The sequence below is a fragment of the Molothrus ater genome, chromosome 15 (assembly GCF_012460135.2).
Source record: "Molothrus ater isolate BHLD 08-10-18 breed brown headed cowbird chromosome 15, BPBGC_Mater_1.1, whole genome shotgun sequence".
In the NCBI taxonomy this organism is placed as follows: Eukaryota; Metazoa; Chordata; class Aves; order Passeriformes; family Icteridae; genus Molothrus; species Molothrus ater.
This window is the reverse complement of record NC_050492.2, coordinates 14,773,818-14,796,827: the sequence shown is the minus strand read 5'-3', so window position 1 is coordinate 14,796,827 and position 23,010 is coordinate 14,773,818. Positions and strand designations below refer to the sequence as shown.

The following is a 23,010-nucleotide window of genomic DNA, read 5'->3' as shown; positions in this document are numbered from 1 at the left end:
ATGTCATGGTGGCTCATGGCCTGGGGAAGGTTGCAAAGAGGAGTCTCATGCTCTGGTTCCAGCACAGGGGGCTGGAAATTGCTGCCATGGCTATGCAGGTGTGACAAGGACACCTGGGAGATTTCTGTGCTGGAGGATGTTCAAGGGGCGTGTGGTCAGTCCATAACCCCAGATGACTTCTATGACTTGCAGATGAGAGTTAAAAAGGTGGATTTGGGTGGGAAAGGAAGCCTGGTGACAGGGAGGGGTGTGACTCATGAGACGCTGCGTCCAGAGGAGGTTGCAGCAGATGCTGGATTTAGGGAAAATTCTTAAATGCTCTCAGTGCACAGAGATTTGCAAAGCAATTATTCCAAATTAAGCTTATCTACTTTGTCTCCTTTTGGTAGAGTAAGTTCAATTGACACAGATTTATTTTTTTTAGTGTTTTTTATTCTTAAGTAAGGACTTGCTGTGCTCTGGGTGTGTTTCTGGAATGCATTTCACTGAGGCTTGGTGGATGCATAACATTCACTGTGCACTTGACTCTCAGAAGTGGATGAAATCAGGAAATTCCCATCATTCCTGTCCTGGCCTCCAGCAATTCCCCCTCCTTGGTGAGCAGCCAGAGTAGGAGTGCTCCAGGATGAAGGGAGTTAACCTACAGCATTTTCACGGATGCAGCCAGCAATTGTGACCAGCCAGCAGCTGGGCTGCACACCCAACACCATGCTGGGAGCTCAGCAGCCTCTGGGGAAAGACTTTTTACTGTGTCAGACTGCTGTAGCTCTGCTTTGGGCTCTGGAAACTTTCCTGGCTGAAGGAAGGGACTATGGTGGCCTTGGGTACCTGCAGTGACAGTGGGATTGCCAGAAATTCAAACTCCCTTCCATCAGCTTGGGGTTCACTGCCTTCTTGGCTGATCAGCACCTGGAATTTGGTCTTGGAAGGGCCAGAAAAGCTTTGTCCAGCATCATAAATCTTGTTGTTGCATGGGATGTGTGGAGAGGAACCTCCTAAGCTCTGCTGGGATGGGTGAGACTTGTAGCTCCTCTTGCAGCAGCGTCTGGCCCAGGGTGGGTGCATCAATGAGTGCCTTGGACAGGGAACCACCCTGGGTCTCTCAAGTCCCTCTTTTTGGAATGCCTCACTCTGGAGGTATAAGAGGGTAGGTTTGAGTTGGGTATTAGGAAGAAAATCTTCCCTGTGAGGGTGATGAGGCCCTGGCAGAGGTTGCCCAGAGGAGCTGTGGCTGCCCCTGGATCCCTGGAAGTGTCCCAGGCCAGGCTGGAAGGGGCTTGGAGCACCCTGGGACAGTGGAAGCTGTCCCAGCCCATGGCAGGGGATTGGAATGAGATGATCTTTAAGGTCCCTTCCAACCCAAATCATTCTGGGATTCTATGAACTCATGAAACTGCTGAAGTTGAGAGCTCTGGATTCAGCTTTGGCTGTGAAGCAAAACAGCATTTAGTCTGTGCTTCCTTTGTTAAATATGCCAAACAACTCTGTCTCTTTCCTGTTTTCCCTGAGGATCTCTGGATTGGAGAGGGCCACAGTGGTCAGCTGGAAAATAAAGCAGTTTCAATATTTTATAGAAATTAGGTGTTGAGCAGTGGTGCTGATGGGGTTCCTCAGAAGAAGAGAGAATGGTGGGAGGTAAAAATTGCATCAATCAGGACAGAAAAGTACATCTATGGTGGGAATGTAGTCATGTCTGTAGTTTTATGAGGACAAATGGTGCTATGGAAGAGACTGGCACTGCTGCCAGGGAAAAAGGGTGAAACATGGGCTGGAGATCCTCATCATGGCTTTTTGTCCCACTGTGTGGTGGCTTTGGAGGCCTGACCCAAAACACTGCCTTGCTCTGGGGTGAGAATGGGACAGCTCATGTCCTCAAGCATTTAGGGCAACTTCAGAGCTGCTTGAGCTGGGGGCTGGCATTCAAACAGTGAAGAGCTACCAAAGCACAGATGGATTAACAAAACCCACAAACCTAACCAAAAAAATCCCCAAGCAAACCCTCCCTCCACTGCCTTAAAAAGAAATCCCAAACCAAAACACCCTAAAAAACCCCAAACCAAACATCACCTCCAGCATCACCATCCCAGCCAATTATGCTGCCAGGAAGCTTTTCCCTGGTAAAAATATCCCTAAGTGAGGCTAAACCCATTAGGAAGAAGGTGATAGTGCCTGCAAAACAGTGCCATGTCACTAATGGGAAGAAAAACAACTTCCTGAGTGGACAAGGCATCTCAATTATTTTTCTCGGTCTGTGGATATATTTTTGTGCAGGCACAGGTTGTGAGGGAAAGAAATATGGGAACGTCAAAAAAGGGGAGAATGGCTGTAGGAAAAGTGTGATGTTCATCACTAATTAGGGTATAAATAATTTGGCTGCTTATTGGACTCCCTTCCCCATTCTCCTTGGGGCCCTGGAGAGGGAAGAGGTGAATTCCCACTGTGGCTGTGTCCTGCCTGCCACAGTGCTGGCCCAGCTTGCTGGCTGCAGGGTATTGTTTTTGGGTTTTCAGCTGCCTAGGGGTTCCCTACATTTCATGTTATGCTTCTATTTTTTTCCTGCATTTTCCTAGTTACTCCTTCATGATTATTTTTATCCTGATTCCTGTTTTCATAGCAGAATGTGGTGAAAAATAGACCCAGTGAGAGCTGTCCTACCAGGCACAGCATCATTATATGCTGTTTACTTTTCCAAATTCTTTAACTGAGACAAGTACAAAAGATACCTTTGCAATATCTCTTTTTGCCCTCACCTGCTTTTCTCAGTGGCATTTTGCACTCTGGCTGTTTGGCATATATTTGTAAATTAAGATTAGCTAGGTGCTATGCTAAAAATATATTAATAAAGCACCAGGATCATCTCTCTTCCAGATCCAATCCTATGGGATATAAATTCCTATGGCAATTAATGGGCTGTCTGGGTTCCAGTGCAGGATTGAGACTTCATGGTGTAGATGGATCAATACGGTGTAAATTGATCAATACAGGCAATCAAGGGAGTCAGGCAAGGTTTATGCTTAATACACTCCTGCTGTCATCCCTCATTGTGCCCAGGTTTGTGTAACACAAATAATCCTGCAAACCATGAGGCATTGCTGGGCCTCTCCTTCCCTTCACATTTCATTCCATAACTGGCTTTTTTTAGGAGGTTGTTGTTGTGCAGTAGTAATTAGGCTGAGAATCCTTTTTATTTTTTCCACTCTTGAGTTTTGTTACTGAGTGTGCATCTGGTCTTGGCATCAAGGTGTGTTTGGGCCATTCTGGGCTTCTCCCACATGTTGGTGTGGGTGTAATTGGTTGAGAGGGGGCTACATGGTGGGAATATGGGAGAGTGGGGTGGTGACAAGGCCAGTGTGGGGTGAGGACCTGTCTCTCCTTTTCCTTGTCACTCTGCACTGCCAGGCTGGGAGCTGCTCTCACCTGGCCAGTCTGACCTGATCTGGCACCCACTCTGCTTCCTTCAGGAACAGGGCAGTCAGCCAGCTGTCTTAAGTCAGGGAATTGTTTCATTTCTCTGTCAGAATAGAATTTTTGGAGGAAAAGAAAATTCTAAGAACAAAACCCTTTTCAAAAATGCGCTTCCTGTTCCCAAACCCTCCCACCTCATGGCTGACTCATGGGCAGATGCCTCAGGAACAAATAGCATCTTTTGTTTTTTGTCCTTCAGATAGATTTCCAAGCTCTAACCATTTAAACTACCATACACTTTATTTTTCTTTTTGCTTTTTCTCTTCCCATTCTCCCAAGGATTTACTGACACATGCTCGGTCGGTCAGCTTAGTTTTCCTCTCTTCCTGTTGGCCTTCCCTCCAATTCCACGCCCAAATACGCATACAGGAATTATCTCATGATTCAGGACAATACACAGCTCTTCAGATCTGCCATGAACCATCTGCATGGCCTTGGGCACTTTGCTACTGTATTGCAAACTCTCCACTGTGAACCTGCACATGATTTCAGTTGGAGTTGAAGAGAAATGTTGGGGTGACCACACTTCAAATGAGGGCTGTGCTGACTTGGCTTTGTCTCCAGTTGTGAACATGAGCAACTGTTCTGATCTGAGAAATGTGTGGCAGCAGTTTATTACAAGGATTTATACTGAGCTCTGCTGGCCTCTCTGGCCAGGCACATATGTCATGCAGAAGTATGTTTTCTTCCTCAGATGGTGCAGATCTGCCTTTCTGCAGAGCCACAGCCTGTGCTCGAGCCCCTCATTGCTCTGGTTTGCTTGACTGACTCATTTATCCACCCCTTTCGAACCTTGCAAATGACTTTTCTCTCCAAATTCTTCTCTCTTCACTGGAGACAAGGCACACAGCTTCTTCCCACGTAAATCACATTCCAAAACTTTGATGTCATCTTTATTTTCCTCTCTTGGGACTCCTGAGAAACCCTGCACAGGATGATAACTTTCATCTTATCTCTTCTTTGGGAAAACCCAGAGCAGGGCTGCTTTGCTGGACCCTTTAGCATCAATAACAACACACCTCAAAGAGCAGCATCTATAATGGTCTGCCAGATCCCACTGGGCTGAAGAATGGTTTTCACTAATAACACTGCCTTTTTTTTTTTTTTTTTCTGAAGACAACAGAGAGAAACTGGGAAAAGATGAGGATTTGGGAGTATGGTTTATCATTAACACAGTGCTATGAGAACTGTAGCATCAAACCCAAGAATTTCAACCAAGCCTCAAACTTGATGCTTTTCAATGTTTCCTGAATGTTTACTTTTCAGGTTCATACTGAGGTGCTTTAATAAAAGCAGACTGACTTCCAGAGGTTTGAGTGACCTGGCCTTCCTGTTGTCTCTTCTGCAGCCAAGTTATTAAAATAAAACCCTTTCAGTTATTTGGTTGAGATATGAAAGGGTGTTTGTGGTGTGGTGGCTGGAGTCCCACTCTCTCATGAACCACCCTGAGGGTGGCAAGAATCCCTCTGATTGCGTGGGGATCTGAAGTGATCTATTTATAATTTTCTTACCTTGACAAAACGCAGGGAGTGACTCAAACATGTCCCATCCTTATGGAAATTAATTGTGTTAATGGGATCATTAGAATTTAGAGTAGTGTCAAACTGGTTTTTTCAGCTAATGATGGTTCTTGGGAAGGTTATGTCATAAGGAAGGCGGAGAACTGGTCACCTATAAATACGTGATCAGCCCTGAGCCCTTTCTTTGGGTTTCATTGAGCAATGCTCTAGTAGAGTCAACGTAGGCAAACAGCTGCCAGCACCCTCACCATGAAAATAGGAGGTGCCTCGGTGGTCCTTGCTCTGGCATTTTTCTGCTTCTTCTCAGGTCAGTAACTTGTGATGTTCTCTGTGCTGGAATCTGGGACTGGCAGAGGACGCAGCCTGGGAGTGCCCATAAATAGAGAGCCCTTGCTTTGTAAAAAGCCTGGTGGTATAGCAGAAGAGCACCTTTTTTTTTTTTGTTGTTCTGCATGTATTGGTTTGATATAACATGTCTTGTTAACTGCTCTTTCTTTTTCATGTAGAAATAGTGAAGTTGTATTGGTAGATGAAAGCATCTATTTTTAATGGAATTAACAATTTAAGAAGAAAACAAAAAAGCCAAACCCCCATTTAACTTCCATCCTAAGTGGAAGAATACCAATTTCCAACCAGACTGAATTCTTCTGTAAAAAGCCCAACTTTGAACAAAAATGTAATACAATTTTTTGTAAATTCAGAAAAATGGTAATGTCTTGTCAACACATGCTAAGGAAGGCATTTTCACATGGCTGCAGTAATTTGGCTACAATAGATAGACTTCAGCAGGAGTTAGGTTTGAAGCAATGGTCTTTCAATTTCCTGCCAGTTTCTATTGAAAAAGTGCTAATGGAAGATTTCTTGACAGTTCCTTGCAATGCCACTGATGATGCAAAGGAGGATGAAACATAATATACCAGCTTTAAGTGGCTTAGTAGAAAGAAATAGGTATCAGCTACTCACCTGCTGACTCATGATTAATTTGATAATTTGTGTGAAGTACTGCAAATGGAATGGGCCTTGAAAAGGAATTTGTCATTTTGGACAAACAACAATGGCCTAGTTCTGGTATCCCAATTTTAAGGAATGGTGAAGAATGCCAAAAATGTTTGTGTGGGTTTGATGCAGCTACCCAGGCAGGGGTATAGAATAATGGATAAACAGTTACTGGGCCATCCTTGGAACTTGGATTTTAAGCCTGAGAAAAGTAACGCAGTAAAGAAGGGCACAAAGACACTCAAAAAAAAATGGATATGATTTTGCATTTGAATGCAAAAAGTGCAATGTTCCAGAAAGGACTGGGCATTAGAGAATTTCTATCAGTGTGAAATAATGCATTGGATTAGCTTTTATCAAGAGGTATTTGGATGGATTAGGAAACTGCATCAAGTATTTTAATTAAATGCTTTTGCTTTAAAATTTCCCTTCAAAGATTTTTGTATGGTTTCATTGTTGGTTTTTCTGTCACAGATGTTGCCAGTCAAGCTTCGATTAAGGCGAGTCCAACCTTTTCTATTCTGCTTCTCCCTTTGTTTTGCCAACTTACACTGCTTTAATGCATGCTTTGAGCAAAGTCCATTTAGATGCACTATACTTAGATATTATAAAGCTTTTTCAGTGATGGAAAAAGCAGTGAATCTCTCCATATTTAGAGACAACACTTAGGTAATATGGCAATGGCTCCAGCTGACAGTGTGTGTTTGGTGCATGATGATGAGAACATATCCAAACAGCTCTGGGCTGGAAATCTCATGAAATTATGTTAGAAATGGCATGAATTATATTTTTAATGATATTTTAGAATGTAGCTTCTGATCCAGCAGAAACCCCTGCTTCTGATAATTCCTGAGTTTCATAATTAAAAGAATTAAGGCAAGTCCTTTGAGTCTCAGAAAATAATTTGATTCAATGACTTAGAAGTCAGTTCCATTCATGTTTTAATCAAGCAAGCTTGTCTCCTTGGTAAAGATCCTTTCGGGAAACACAGTAGCCAAAAATAACTAAACGGTTCATTGCTTCTCCCTGGTCTGCATCTCAGTTACCCAGCAGAAGATGCAATGGGCTGCTGCAACATTGCACAATATTACTGCTCTGCTTCCCGAGAGGGTTGTGCTTTTCTGTGCTTGTCTTGCATGTGAATCACTCTTCAGTCACTCTGGCCCGTTCATTCCTCTTGCATCCCTCTGGCACTTGCAGGGTTGTATTTTCTGCTCTTGGCTAACTTTATAACGTGCAGTCCTCTGCTGTAGTGGGCAGCAATTTGCAGCTGCATGTAAATTAAACGTGTTCCTTAAATATATATTCCTTTCCCTATGATTAATGGTTCTTGCAATGGGTTTTGAACTTTCTCGTTGTCTTTTCTGCCTCAGGAGCCACGAGCAGGGCATTGGGTGCAGCTTGTGCCACGTGTGGTGTGTGGCCAGGGATGGGCAGGAGGAGTGTGGTTTGTGTGAGCAAACTGGTGCTGCTGAGAGCCTGCAGCACACCCAAAAAAGATTCAGCGTGAACAAACAGTTCTCAGGATCTTGCTGGGAGCCTCCACTGATTGCCCTCCTCTGTGCTTTTCAGAACGAATGCAGGAATATTTGGCCACTCCTGCGCAGTGGGAAGTATTCCTGTCCCATCACCAGGGAGACCTTCAGCAGCCCGAATAAAAAAGGAGACCTCAACAAGTGCATGATGTGCCAAAGGCTGCTGTGAGTATCAGCTGCCTGCTGGCTCCAGTGGCAGCCCTGCCCACCCACAGCATGTCCTCTCCTCCCGTAGCAGGGAGCCAACTCTCTGGAGGCTCTGTGCTATAAAGTTGTTGTCCCTGGCCAGCCAGACCAGTCTGTAGCTCTTCAGCAGACCTGTGAACCCAGTAGCTCTCCCCAGCTCATCACATGGTGAGGACTCACCACAGGGCATGAGGAACAAATGCAGAGTGAAAACTTAGATTAATCTCTTGTTTCTCTAGATGGTGTTTCTTAGGATGGGGAGAGCTGGGTATTAGGCAGGGAGAAAGGGTGGCACAGTGACCCCAGAGCAGAGATGTTGAACACTCTGGACATGTGTCAAGGAGCTGAGCCCTGCTGCTGGTCTGTGCTGCTGCCTTGTGCAATGGGGAGGTGGGGTTGGCTGGACTGGCCTTTAATCACCCCTTGTTTTGGCTTTGTGTCCAAGCGCTGCACACTGCCCTGTCACTCACTCCTCCTTTTCTTGCAGGGAAAGAGACTCAAAAACCCAAGGGAGTGGTGGAGAGATGAACAGGAATGTGAACTCCTTGGGAAAGGTGAGGTGAAGCACGGCTGCTGAAGCCAGTTTTATTGGCGTTGGCATCTCGTCTGCTGCCTCTGACCTGCTGCCCAGGGTGCTTCCTTGTCTGCAGCGTGGGAAAGGGCCCTGCAAAAGGGGAGCAGGGCAAACGTGCCCGGCCTTGGGAAGAGTCTGAGGCTTTGTGTCATCCTCCAGCATAAAAGAAACCAAAATTCCTGGCGGCTCCTCCCAGGCAATCACGGCAGCCCCGGTGTGTGCCTGACCCAGAGCCTGGCTGAGGAGGATGCCTGCCTGTTTATAAGGCACCACTGGAATCTGGCAAATATTTAATAGCAAGGTTGGCACATGTGAGCTCTGACTAGGGCAGGGTGTGGGAATAGGCTGGCTCTAATTGTCCCTTGTTTATCTTGTTGATGCACCTGTGGTTTCTTTTAGCCATAGCTGTTTTTCTAGATAGCAGGTCTTTATGTGCAGGAAACTGGCCTTTTAGCCTTGGGTTTTTATTCTAGATGGGAGCAAATTGCTTTCCATCAGATAGTGTTGGTTGTGGTGATTGATTTATTTATTTTTTTACATCTGGTTAAGCAGGGAAGCTTTCTAGCTCTTGCGTGTCTGGACAAATTAAAGGCTTTGTAAGGCATAGCTGTCCTAAGGGAGATCTTTTTTTTAGACATCTGACTTGCCAAAGTGTGGTCCTGAAGGCATCAGGACAGTTTTACAGTGTCAGGAACAGACCTACACTGAATTTCTTTGTTAAGGCATAGATTTTCTGTCTGGCTTTTGGCAAGTAATTTTCTAGGCTTGACTTCCCCATCTGCAGAACTGGGATAAGCTATCAAGCCATCTCCTCTACATGGTGTGAGAGGAAAAATGTATTACAGATCACATAACAGATAAGGTTGTAAGTGCTGCATAAACGAACCTGAAGACCTTACATGTTCCATGTGTTTCTTATGCTCCAGACTTGCCCTGAAACTTATAGGAAAGCTATTCAGAGAAAAGTAAAGGCTGGGCTGAAATGCTTAAACAGGCTTTGCTACAAAAGCCTTTTGTGAAATAGAGTGCTTTGGTTCAATTAACACATACCATCATATTAAGTGGAAGGTAAAAACACCCACCTCTTATTCTCATATACCTGGCAATAGGAGCTGTTCAAGGATTATATTTCCTTATGCCTGCAGCTTCATTTTTTTACTGTGCATGTATTTTAAAATTCTTTAATTTTAGTAGCACGTTCTCTCACGAGAGATGGGAAAACTGACTTTCTCATTTAAAATTCACTGAAGTTGTGGATTTTATACTTGGAGCAGAGCTTAGGTCCTTCGGGCAGGCTCTTGCATGTGTTATCTGTTAGAAATAGCAACAAGGCTACCCTGGATGTGAAAGACAGATTTGCTGATCTAAACATACAGATTTATTTGTTTTATGCTGCATGTTACGGTTTTCCACCAAGTTACGCCTCAAGGAAGCAAAATAACATTTGAAATGTAATTCATTGGGTGGATTATCCTTTGTGGATTTGTGGGAGATGTGCCTCTCTGTCAGCATATCTGTGTCAACCCATGCTTTTGGTGTTTGCACAGGATGAGTGTCGGGAGTTTCGGGATCTGTTCAAGAGAGGGAAACTCTCCTGCACCAGGGAGAACGACCCCGTCCGAGATGCGTCTGGGAAGCAGCACAGTAATAAGTGCATCATGTGTGCAGAGAAGTTGTGAGTAAAGGAGAGGAGCGTGGGAAACCTCTCCTCCCTCCCTGGAGCACCCTGGTATTCACTTTCTCATCTCTCTTCTCTTCCAGCAAAAGGGAGAATGAGCAGAAGTTGTCTAAAAACAGACAAGGAAAAGATAAGGTGAGATTAAAGTATTAGGCAGGTCAATATGGAACTTTATTGGATTTTCACCCAAGACAGAGGAAAAGGGAATGTTATTCTACTCCTTTGCTCTTTCTCCTCTGACTTAATTTTGAGATCCACTTTCCTTACGTTCTTTATTTCTTATTCATGCTCTTGAATCCCTCAAGCGAACAACTTGTGCCTGAATATTATGGTCTGTCCCAGTGACCCGTGGATCTAGGGACAGGCAAATCCTGACAGAGCAGGAAGCCAGGTGTGCTGTGCTGTCCCAAATTTCAGCTCTCAGGTGGAGAGGTCAGTTCTGCTGAGGCTGCTAATTAGGTGGAAAAGGAAAATGTGTGAAAAGCCCTAAATCTGACCTCTGCACAGCTTAAGAGATCATTGTGTTCTGGGAGATGTCAGCCCTGCACTATCTCCAGACCTGTGGCTCAGTTTTAGCTTTTTTTTGTTGGAAACTTTGTTCTCATGGAGTTGTGATTTGCCACCTTCTCCCAGGCATGCTGCAGCCTCCACGTTGCTGTGCACTGATGCTTTGCTGGCAAAAGCAGCCCAGTAAAGGGAAAATAGTTGCTTTCCACCACTTTCCTCTTGATTCCTGCTATGGTAGGGACGTGTGCGGCCTCCTTAAGCTTCAGTCCTGGGGATAATCCTGTTTTAGTGCTTTTTCTAATGACTTTGGCACCAAAGTATAGAAGTGTAAGTGAAATTTGCTTATGGCAAAGCTGGGAGGCAGTATCAGCAGAGGAGGATCAGCAGATCACTCAAGACTAATTGGATAGTGCTGAGGCCTGGAGTAATAGAAACAAGATAAAATGTAATGGCAGTGCAAGATCACACAGTCAGTGCTTAACAAGAATTCCTACTCATTGGCTAGAAGTGACAAAGGATAAGAAAGCCCTGCATTTATTAGTGGGTCAGGGATGTTGTAGGCCACGAAAAAGGCAAATGCAAGACTCAGATGTACTCAGTGAGATTTTTGCAGCAGAGGTCAGGCCTGAATAGGGCTCCAGAAACGCTGGCTCAAAGAGAAAATGTTTGAGAGGCTCTTAGGGGAAGTCAGATCTATCAGCAGAGGATTGGGCTGCTGAGCTGGGCTGGTCCCAGGGAACAAGGAGAGCTTCCCTGGGCTTGTTGGGGAGGGAAAGCCTTGCCTGAACTGTGCAGGGGCGTGAGCTGGTGGTGGGGAGAAGCAGTGAGGCTCATGGGGAGCCCCTCTGGAGTGGGTGCAACACTGACTTCTGATGGAACAATGCTTTATGGCTGTTGGCACAGTGGGAGAGGCTCATCCAGGGCCAGACCATCTCTGCTACCTGTGGCTGGGGTGACTCTAGGGAAATGTGGGGCTTTGTACTTAGAGTGGTTTGCCAGCATTACCCTCGTGGGAAAGCTGAGGAGCTAGAGGCTGGGGTGCCCTGGATGGGATGCAGAACAACACTGGGGAGACCTTCCCCTGGCAGAGAGGATGAGGTGTTGTAAAATTCTGAGCAAAGCAAAGGGTGAGGCCAGTGACCTGCCAAGGACCTTCATGAGAGCCAGCAAAACTGTGCACAAAATGGGCAGAAAATTGCGAGTGTTAAAAGCTGTTTTTTAAAAAAGAAAAGGGTGAGCGGAAGTCACTTCCTTACCCTTTGTACTTGCTGTTTGGAACTGCCTATTGCACTATGTGAAATAGTTGAAATTAGGGGGACTGAATGTTTCCATCCATGTTACATAACAGGGGCAGGTTAACACAGTTTCTGTACAGCAGTTTTGAACAAGGAACAAATTAATCATCCACTCTCCAAACAACCTTCCTGTGCTCGTGGGCTATTAAGTGTGTTTGCATTGTGCTTTTATGTTTTAACTGCTGCTACTTGATTGACACGTCCCAAAGTGTGGCTGGTTTGGAGGATCCTACGCGCTTTGTAAAGAAAATTATCTTGCGCTACAATCTGGGAAAAGGCTGTAGCTGTGTATTAAGGATGTTGGGAGAAAAGGGAGTGACTTCATTGCTGTATCGGTCACATCACTGGCATGCTTTAGATAGCCCAGCCAGGAGAATAATAATTAGTGGGACCATAGCATAGAAAACTCCCAACACGTGCTGTGCAGGCAGAAGGACCCGGAATTTTTCTGACTCACCCCTCTGTTTATATGCTAAGTGGCTGGTACTGCACACCCTCTTCTCTCACCCCCACCCAGGCTCTCCTGCGAAGCATTTGTGATGGTTCCATGCTTTCCTGGCAGGAAAACCCCAGGTTTCTAAGGATCTGATCAATAAGGCAAGGAGGACAGAGTGCCCTAACCCTGCCCTCCTTCCGCAGGATGACTGCAGCGAGTTCCGCTCCCAGTTTGAAGCCGGCGGCCGCCTGTCCTGCACCAGGGAGAACGCCCCTGTCCGGGATGCCTCTGGCAGGCAGCACACCAACAAATGCCTCATGTGTGCTGAGAAGTTGTGAGTACCCCTTCCCCTGAGCAGCAGCATCAAAGAGGGAAACTTCTGACTGCAGAAGTGCAGCTTCTGTCCGTGAAGCTGCCTCTGGGCAATGCCTGGGGGAGTCCTGACTCCCTGGCCCTCTAAGAGATGCTCTGGCAGTAGGGCTCCTCTTCCCCATTCCCTTTCAGCATTAAGGGCCCAAGGGCAGGTGAGAAGCAGTGTGGAGTAGAGGAGGAGAAGCAAGAGTGACAGAGAGCAGCCTCTTTCCCAGGGGACTCTTGGGCATGGGCAGCTCCTGAGGAGTTTCTCATGCGTGTACTCTGCCTTCCAGGCGCCCTCTCTCTCTAGTCCCATAGAGCATATGCAGAAGCAGATCTGATATGAAAGCAGCCACTGGGAGCCTGGATGTAGTATACAGTGGGAATTTGGAGGAGAAAGGGAGAAGTCTTAGGGGGGTGGGAATTAGGAACAGGACCACCAGGAACAGGGACTGTGGATGGGGAGGTGGAACACAGTGCCATGACACTGGCTTACACTGTCTTACACTGACACTGCCCCTGGGTGCTGGTGGCACTCACACTACCCATAGGACTCCATTTTTTCTCCTCTTCCCTTCTTCCAGCAAAAAGGAAGCTCAAAGAGGGGGTGGAACTCTCCAGCGCAACAAACTGCCTCCTTCAGAGAGGATAAAGCAGGTGAGATGGAGCTCAGAGCCTATGCAGAACTCAGAAAGGGCCTGGTGAGAGTCTGTGGGATCAGGACAGCCAGGGGACTGCCTGTGGTCAGCCTGGGGTGATCAAGGTGTTTAGGATTCTGCAGCCAGCTAATCATGGGGGGGAGAAGCTTTTGTATTGCAAAGTCTCCCTCATTTGTGGGATGAGCATACAAACTGGACATGTTTGCAGCTGACAGAACTACTCCCTCACTTTCCCAGTGATGTGACGCCATATAAGAGATAAAGGGCAGGTTTAGACTCCCCACAATCCTATAAAAGCCTTGGATGATGACATTTGGTGGGTATGGAGTGCATCAAACCTGCTACTTAAGAACAGAATTCTTTGGGTCTGGGAGAATCAGGGGGCAGGGCAGGAGCTGCTTTAGCTTCTTTTCCCTAGTTGCATAGAAGTTGTTTCTGTGGTTGTTGAGTGTGTTCTGCCCCTTTTGCAGAAGAACTGTGGTGGCTCAAGGCAGGGTGTAAACGAGAGGCGTCCCTTCTCCTCAGGCAGAGGGTGAGTTCAGCAGCACCTGGGCTGGCAGCCTGTCCCCACACACACCACCAGGCCTGGCACTGGCTTCTGCCCCCTTCCATGTACTTGTATTTTTAAGGGGTGGTTTTAGGAGGTTAATTGGAGCAAGAATAGTTTGACAGCACAGTAGCAGCACGGCCTGGGATGGAGCAGTGCACATTGTGCTGTTTGGTGCTCACTACAGCACTTCCCATGGGCTGAGCTGGTGCTGAGGAAGAGACACACACTGGGGCATGTCTTTCATGTAACCATTTTGGCCTTGATGCTCTGTGTACAAAGCACCAGTGATTGCTGTGCTCAGAATCCCTCTCAGGACACTCTGTTCACTAAAATCTGTCTCCTGGCAGTGCACACGTGTGTGCCTGGCCCTGGCTCAAAGGCAGTGCCTGGTGCACCACGTGCTTTCTAGGCAGGAGCTGTTTGTTTTGTACCTGTTGGCCCTGAGCAGGACTCAGCTGCTGCTTTTTCTGGGGCACGCTGAGATTTCTTGCTATTGCCTGGTGCAATTCCTTCATGTCCCCCTTCCACCAAGTGCTGGCAGCAGACACAGGCCTGCAGAGCCCAGGGGTGGTGGTGCTCTCAGGCTGAGCACAGGGCAAGGCCATGTCCTGCTCTTGGCTTCTTCCCTTTCAGCACGTTCCTGGGGGGCTTCTCTCCTCTCCTGGGGGTGGGTGGATGCCATGGTGCAAACAGACCTCCAGGAACCATGGGGGTCTGCAGGGAGAGGGTGGGTTTGCACTCTGCTCCCCCTGTTTGGAAGGAGGTGTTGCTGAATTGTATCTCTGCTCTCTCTGCCAGCCCACAAGCGCAGCGTGGCAGGAACTGCAACCGGCCACCAGGCCGCAAGTCCCAGAGCAGAGACAGCCACGAAGACCCCATGGTAAATCCCCCTCCTGCCCCTCGGGGGGCAGCTGTGTGGGCACAAATCCCCCTCCTGCCCCTCGGCTGGCAGCTGTGTGGGCACAAAAGGGGACCTCTCCCATGGGGTGCTTCTCTGCTGGTGCTGAGCCTCCTTTCACAGCAGATTTTCCTGTTCTTGCTTTAACCCTGAAGCTTTTCACTTGCCCCCATGTCCTTGGAGGGGTTTGAATGGGTGAAGGTATCTGTAGCCTGCTGAAACCCCTGTATCACCTGGCATGGAAACAGAGGGAAGGGCTTGGCTCCTTGTGGAAGCCCCCTAGCTCTGGGGATGTGGGTCTTGAGCTCAGGCTGGGATCCTGCCCCACATATAGCCAAAATAAGATAAAGAGTGCTACCTCCCCATGCTGAGAAGGTGTGAGATGAAGGCCATGGTCAGAGCAGGGTGGTGGAGGTGACCAGGGGATGAGGACAAGTTTGGCAGAAGGAAGGAGTGCTAAAGGGGGAAACACTGAGTGGTAGATGACAACTGGGTATGGAATACTGTAGGAGGAAGGTGGGGGTGTCTGCTCTCCCTTCTCATGAGAAGAAAATGGAATAGTTCCAACAAAGCTAAAAGTGGAAAATGTGAACTAATAAGAGAAAATAAGTTACTGTAAAAAGGGTGACTAAACTGTGGATCTCACTATCACAGGGTGTTGTCTAGAGGTAGGATGGTTAAAAAAATACCTGATGTTTTAATCCCTCCAGACTTTTCATACAGTAATTTAAAAAGCATTCTGGAAGAGATGGGAAATGTTTCTATGGATTTGGAGGGATCTTACTACCAACTGCCGTAACTCTCTCTGAAGCCTTTGCCACTAACCACTCTGAGAAAATTTGAGTTAAAAACCCAAAAGGTAGTTCAGGTGCTGCAATTTTGATGCATTCCAGAGGAAGCATTAGGTGTAATAAGGCCAGTCTACTTCAGGGCTTAGTGGTATTTCCTGGTAGCACCGGAGGGGGAGTGGATGCCGATGAGCCTGACAGACCAGAGGTGATTCAGGGAGCAGATCTGCTCCTCTCCTCTTTGCAGGGCCACTTGTGGGTTTTGTCACAGACAATTCCCAGACCCAAAGAAGTGGTGGCACTGGCTGCTGGCACCTGTGATGTGTGGGGCTGCTGGAGAGGTGGCCTCCTGCCCTGGGCTGTGGTGCAGGTGGCAATGTCTGGTGCGTAGGAAGGCATCCAGCAGAGGCTTGCAAAGGTCAGCACTGTGTGCTCTCACGTCACTGATAATTACCCAGATGAGGGAGGAAGCAGCACATTATGGAAATTAGCAAGTGACGTTTAACCAGCAGGTGCTATCACAGCACCCCAACATCACCAAAACCTCGCCTGTGCTGCCTGGCATGAAATCCTCCTTCCCTGGGGTGCTTCCTGCTGCTGATAAACCATCATTTTTGTGCTAAATGCTCCATCTCCAGGTGGAGGGGGAACTGGAATGTTCTCTCAGACCCATCGCACCATTTGCAGCTGTTGCACCACATTTTGTAGCACTGGAAAAAGTGGGCTTGGGATCCCGTTAGTCGCTTCTTCGACTCGGTTTTTTTTTCTGTTCCTGGGGCTGAGGAAGGGGCTGTGCGTGCCAGGGGCCAGACTGTGCTATCCCTGACCTCTGCTGTCGGAAATCTGCTATGACTGTACAAACACCCTCTCCTCTCCGAGGGATGCGAGAGGCTTTTTGGGGGATCCCTACGGGTCACTCCTTGTTCTGTCGCTGTGTGCTGGTTGTGGCACGGTGCGGTTTGTAGGGAAAGCTGTGTCTGAGCGTTGCCGTGCTGGGAGGAGGCAGCGGGAGGGCACCCCCGTCAGTCGCAGCCGCTGGTGTCCCCGGCGCGGTGGGCGGCAGGAGCGCTGCGTGCCGCACCGCCCGCGGGCAGCGCCAGCCGCTCCCGGCGCTCCGCCTCGGCTGCGGCCAATGGCTGCGGCTCAGCCCCTGGAGATAAATGGTGTAAGCATACTGATAAGGAAGGCTAGGTGCAGGTAGGAGATGGATGCACTTTGAGAGAAATAAGTCTTGTCCCGGCCCATAGTGTTGGGGCGGGTTGGTGAGCGTGGAGTGAGGGCTCTGTACCCCGAAGCTTGGCTGGCTGGTCCAACAAGAGATGTGATGTCTTTCCAAGTGCGGCCTGGCTGGATGTGATACAGGACAGAGGGGCCTCAAGCAAGGCTTGGTTTGTGAGCACCTTCAGGTCATGTAAAGGAGGGTCTAGCAAGTGAACTGTGTCACCAAGTGTGATTTCTTTCTCTCTTCAGCTGGACTGTGATCGAATTCTGCATGGGGTAAAGGGTGGAAGGATTTTCTGCAGCGAATCCTCAGAACCAGTCTGTGGCACTGATGGGAAAACATACAAAAATGAATGTGACTTGTGTTCAGCTGCCATGTGAGTAGGTGGAGAGATTTCAGTAATACAGGGCCATCCACCATTCCCGAGTGTCTTTTGCAGAACAGTGTTTGTTTTGATACATCATGACTCACTATCAAGTGTGTCCTTGGTGCTTTGCTGTTAAGCAAACATAGATCAAAATGCCTGAGATTAATCTGATGACAGCTAATTAAGATACACAAGTTGCCAGGGTCCCCTATTCCCTTTCTGCCCAATCATGAAATTGTTTGGGGAGTAATAAATGCCATCACATTGGAAGTAGCATCAAAGCATTAAGGAGCCCACAGAGGACTGTCATGCCAGCAGCTGAGAGCTGTGGCATTGCAAGTGAATAATAAGCAATGTCTTGTCCTCCCTTTGCAGGAGAGCTTCAAACTTCATCACGGTAAACTATCGAGGCGAGTGCCGAGAGCCTGGCCCTGCAGTGGTAAGCAGCAAACCACAGCTGGGCTGCCAAACATCAATCTCTGCCTTTCCCCTGGTGGAAATTCCCCACTGGCACCATCTCAGCCTGTGGTGACCTGATCCAGGCAGCCACAATAGGCAGTGAGGAATGAGGAGTGGCTGGCACTCGCCAGCTGCCCACTGTGCCCTTCAGCAGGAGCTGGGTGTCCACAGTGGGGCCTTGCTGGCAGGTTAACAGAGTTAGATGTTCCCTCAGGTCACAGTGGACCAATTAAAGGCATGCTCTCCAGCTGCTCTTCAGCCACGTTGGCTGGGAGGGAAGAGAGGTATTGAGGCTCCTATTTCTATTTTATTTTGTTCCTGGAGTGGAATGATGTCAAGAGGTGAAGGAAAGAAAGTGCCTCTTGGCTGTGTAAGCATCCCACTTTACTCCAAGTGCCTGCTGGGGAGCCAGCCTGGCTTCTGCACCTGTGACAGGATCCTTAGAGCCCCAGGAATGGATTCTCATGGTTCAGATGTTGAAATACAGGTTGATGCTCAGATTTAATGCATAACCTGGGTGTAGTCTCCATGTTGTGCCTAGGCTGTGTGGTAGGAGTGTGATGTGTCTGGGAAAACAGCTGAGTTTCTTCCTGACACTTTGATGGAGCTAGAAAGATCAGAATGGTATAAACCATAAAGGGCTTGTTCCCTGAAAAGTATCTAGGGAGATGGTTGGGAAATTAAGATTATTCACTAGGTGGCACACTTTCAGGTAAGGTCTTGAGCCTTGACATCTTGTGCAATCCCACAGGGCAGATGAGTTAAACATTTCTTAGCTGTGCTTTGTCTTTCTACCAGTGGAAGCTGGACAGCCTCTAGCTCTAGGATTTGCAGCCAGTGTCTCCCAGTTTGTGACTCTGTGCATGGGATGTCCTTATAGCACCTGGGGAGGACTGTCCTCATTGGCATGAACTCTTGAGAAACTGAATCTTCATCTCCAATAGATTCCCTGGAATCTATTTCCGGGGACATAGATTGGTTCCCACTCTAAACGTGTAGACAATCCAAATATTGAACCGACCAAAGAGTTTTCTGTGGAGTTTTGGGTGGGAGCATTGGCTTCTGAGTATGGATGTGGTATCCATGTGTCTTCAGACACAGTGGGATGTGGGCTATGAGAGAGCCATCCTGCCATAGTGTCATTCCATGCCTTCCTCTGCTCAGTGCCAGGACACCAGCAGATCCCCCAAACACAGCAAACCTGGCTCCTTTCCCCCTCTTCTCTAAAGCAGCAGAGTGTTCTAAACTTTGCTTAAAGTCTAAGAAATTGCAGTGCAGAGAGAAATAATTTTGCCTGTGACAGTCCTGGAGGCCTCTGTGTGTCAGTCCTTAGGGAGATGGAGCTGCTGCTGGCCTGTGGGTACAGGGAGATGAGGCACTACAAGAGTCTGTCAGTGACTGTGTCCATGACAGAGAATGAGACTGGATATACTGTGGCAGCTGAAAAATAGACAGGATTCCCAAAAAACTGTGCTTGGTCTGGAATTCCTTACTGTCTCACTGAGCTGTTACAGCTCTCAAGCCCTTGCAATAAGAGGGAGATGCCATTTACTGGAAGTCAGAGAGCTTGCAGCTGTGTTAAGTATTCCAAGGAGAGATGGATGCAATTAGAAGTCAAAGTGCTAAGCTTTTTTCTTGAGGCAAGAAAAGCTCAGGCCCCCCTTCACAATGATTTATTCTTTATGTTTATTAAAGTCACCTGAAGAATCGGGCTGGAAATTTATGGGAGCTTATAAACAATGTACAGAGCAATGTTATTTTCAGCACTAAAATTCATGCTCACTTGCAGTATAATGAATTTTTCTTTCTGCTGAAGATTCAGGCACTCCTCAGGCTACTAAAACCCAGAGGAAAGCAGCTCCAGCAGTGCTTTTGGCATCAGAAATGGGTTTAGAGAGTTGCAATGTGCAGAATGTGAAATACTTTGGAAGAAGATAAGAAATTGTTACCCAAAAATTGTAGTATTTCCTTGAGTTGTATTTTTAAATTACCCATGGAGAGTGCTGGGTTGCCTGAGAAAATGTGTGTTAAAGCTGCTTCATCCCTTTGCAGCCCAGGGCCTGCAACCACTCCTGCCTGCAAAGCTCCAGCTGGATTTCCAGGTGTTTCTGGTGGCTCTGGTGACCTGATGGCCATCAAGGAAGGATGTTTGTGGGAAGGGTTGGGAGCAGTGTGGTTTGGGAGAGATCTGACACTAAAGGGTGTATCTGGGCATGGCTGGGGTGGAAAACCTTGCTGCAGAGAGAGCCTGTCCCCACTGGCCAGCACTGGGTCTGGCCACCTTCCCTGGGAGGTCTCTGCCATAACTGAATTCCTTTGTTCTGCTTTACTGATGACAAATATAGGTCGGCATTGTGGGATAAGATATCTTTTTTTGGTAAGTTAACTGGCTGGTAGGTCCTGCAGAGCTGTGTCATGTGGATGAATTGATTGTGGGTCTTTCCTGACATTTGACTTTTAATCCTGCATATCTGCAGTCCCTTTACTTGTTCAAAGGTTTTTCACACTAATCACCTGGGCAGTAGTCACCAGCCTGCCCACGCTGCTCAATAGATCAGGGGAAAAAGGGGTTATCCAGGGTTTCTCCTTTTCTTTTTTTATACCTGTTTCTCAACAAACAGATAACTCCCATGTTTGCAATGGGCAAGTCCCAGTTTCCTTACAATGCTCTCTGTTTTGCCATGCTACTTTTAAAGGTAGTGAAAGGAGGGAAAGAAAAAAAGCAGGACCTTTCCCAGATTAGAAAATAGGTGTGGAAAGCACCTAGCTTGAGGCTGAATTTACTCTTGTTTTCCTCAGCTGGCAGTGGCCCAACCTGCCTGTCCTTGTGCCAGGCTCTGCTGAAGTTGTCTTGTGTGGCACTGAGCTGGGCAGAGGGGCTGTCACACTGATACCAGTGTCACACAGATGTGGTCAAGCTTGGGGATGGGCTCATTTTTTTTGCTTTTCCTTTCTAGGAGTAATGGAGTTTGGACTGCCAGCAAACACCAGGGATCAGCTGTGACCAAAGGTATGGACAGAGAGGGGCAGTGACTTAGCCCTGCTTGGCCAGCCTGTCCCTTGGAGGTTGTGTCCCACCTTGTCCACACAAGCTGCAGGGCCAGGACAGAGGGTACTGCAGATTTTTTTCTCTCACTGCAGCCTTATGATGGTGGGGCTGAGCCTGTGGGGACTTGGGCTCTGCCCACTCCTTTCCCCTGGCTGTTTTTTCAGCCAAGCTGTTCCTGCAGAGCAGGGAGGATGCTGACAGAGTGGTCCCCCATCACAGAGAGGCAGGAATGGCCCAGAGCCTCTGCAGAGCATGAGAACATCACAGCTTTAAGGTTTCCTCATGGTGCTTTCTGGGATTACAGCAATAAACTGTCTGCTCTCTGTCTCTGCAGAGCGAGTAAAGGAAGTGTCGATGTCGAGCATCAGGGGAGCTGCTGAGCCCCCAGGACTGCCAGAGCTGCCTCCATCCCCTTCTGCAGCACGGGGGGCCTGAGCTGCCTCCATCCCCTTCTGCAGCACACGGGGCCTGTCCTTGCTCATGTGGAGGGCAGGAGGCTGTGGGGACCCAGTGGTGCCTCCCAGGTGTGCCCCGTGCGTGTGCTGCTGTCCCTGCTGCCTCGCTGTGTCTAAACCTGCTTCCCCAATAAACGTAACTCCTCGGCTTCATGTCACTGTTCTTCACTCAGCCTCAGGGGGGGACACACCAGTCCCTGCTCTGGCTTTGCACCACGTGCTCCTTAGGCAATGAGCACCCTGAGGTACAGCAGCTGCTGTAAATACCTGGCGAAGATGTTGGACCCAAGGAGGAAGAGTGTGGTCTGGGGTTTTGTGAGGAGGGGTCAGGGTCTCTCTGGCTCTTTATGGGGTCTTGGGTCAATCACTTCACTGCCCTGTCAGCCCTTTTCTCCTGCCTGTAAAACAAACATTAAACAATACTTACCTACCTCAGAGGGTTGTTTGAGATTTGTTTGGTTTATATTTGGAAGCCTACAGAGGAAAATTGGTTTTAAGGCCCCCCCCCCGTGTCTTGGGCTGGTAGATTAGATGATGCACTAAGTGTCCTCTTCCAGGCCTCTCATGTGAGGTGCTGGGAAATCCAGACCTCACTTTGGAGCAATGCTGGGAATTAGATGCATGTTGAGTGGTCATGTTAGGAGATGTGCTGAGCCCAGAAAGGTCTCTGGGATCTGGAGCTGTGAATTTGGCCAGTATTTATTGCTGTGAGAGGGCAGAAGCATTGATGGCACCCTCAAGGCAGTGCAGGAAGCTCAGCCATTGTGGTGGCCCATGGACCATCTGCTGCTGGGTCGCCCTCTGCCTTGGCCTGAAGTTCCCTGTAGGCTCAAGTCAGTGCCTGTCTCAGGAACCATCTCCTGCAAGGAGAGGAGGATCCTTCCTTTGGGGCTCTGGTGCTGGGGCACATGGAGAAGTGAGAAATTCCATGGTATGGAATGGCTTAAGCTTTTCAAGGAGAAGTGGTGTTGTTCTGAGATGTAACTGACCTACAGATGATCCCAGTAATTTATATTCTGGAACTGTGTCCAGGTGAAGCCAGGCCTTTGAGCCAAGGGTTTCCCTGGTTTTTTTGGAGTCAGTTGATCTGGGGCTGGGGTGGAGTTTGCAGAACAGGAGACACTGATGGTGAGTTAATAGAAATCTGCTGGTGGTTAGCACGTACTTTCTGTACTCTCTTCCATAGTTGTTTCTTAAAGCAAATAGGTTCTTTATTTGTATAAACGTTATTGCAGGACATTTCCAGAAGACCTTGAATGAACATTTGCAGTGTTTGAGTCCACTTTAGCTGTGACCTGATCTGTAAACACTTTTCTCTTGCAGATAAGGTTGAAATGACTTTCAGATTTTGACAGGATTTTACCTAATACCAATTAATTTCACTCCCACCAAAGACATAAAATTCTTTCAATTAAGTTATCACAAAGGGTTGTTTCTACTGCACTTAATGAGAATTGATTATAAACTCTCAAAATGCTTACGCATGCATCATGTTTTATTGCAGCTGATAATAATAAAAATTGATTTAATTATCAGCAGACTTTGCCATGAGTGGTTGTTAATAGGTTATATGCTTATTTTTAATGTGAGCAAACACTATGACTTAGAAACAAATTATAACTGCCTCTTTCTACATGGAAAATCCCCATATCAAGTAGAGTCATGTAGGGTGAGAGTCACCAGTTTGGGGCTGGTTAGCTGTTTTGGGAGATGCAGATTTTGTCTTTGAGCAGAGATGAAACAAGTACATTCTTGAATGTTATTTATGCAGCCTGAGAGTGATGAATGTCAGACAGTAAAAATGTTCTCTGATGATGTCTGCTCACTGATTCCAGCTAACACCATGTGCAGGGACATCTACATGATTTCATAAAAGCAGTGCACAATTTGTGGCTTAAAATAAATTCTTGCAAATGAAAATCAGTGCACTTGAAAGCTACTATGACTTGTAGTGATTTCAGGTATTTAAGTTTTCAAATAATGACCCCTAAAACCTTCATTAACTGTGCTTGAAAAG

The 23,010-nt window shown here is 47.5% G+C and overlaps 1 protein-coding gene across 1 annotated transcript in view; it reads left to right on the top strand.

The window, feature by feature from the left end:
- LOC118692301 (serine protease inhibitor Kazal-type 5-like) overlaps positions 1-23,010 on the top strand; it is a 42,360-nt gene that overhangs the window by 18,983 nt on the left and 367 nt on the right. Inside the window, exons 2-9 of the mRNA XM_036392029.1 lie at positions 6,456-7,681; positions 8,190-8,256; positions 9,824-9,951; positions 10,038-10,089; positions 12,396-12,526; positions 13,131-13,203; positions 13,676-13,737; positions 14,554-14,635. Coding sequence (XP_036247922.1) covers positions 7,305-7,681; positions 8,190-8,256; positions 9,824-9,951; positions 10,038-10,089; positions 12,396-12,526; positions 13,131-13,203; positions 13,676-13,737; positions 14,554-14,635 — 972 coding nt within the window. The 5' untranslated portion in view covers positions 6,456-7,304. The remainder of the gene's footprint in view (positions 1-6,455; positions 7,682-8,189; positions 8,257-9,823; positions 9,952-10,037; positions 10,090-12,395; positions 12,527-13,130; positions 13,204-13,675; positions 13,738-14,553; positions 14,636-23,010) is intronic.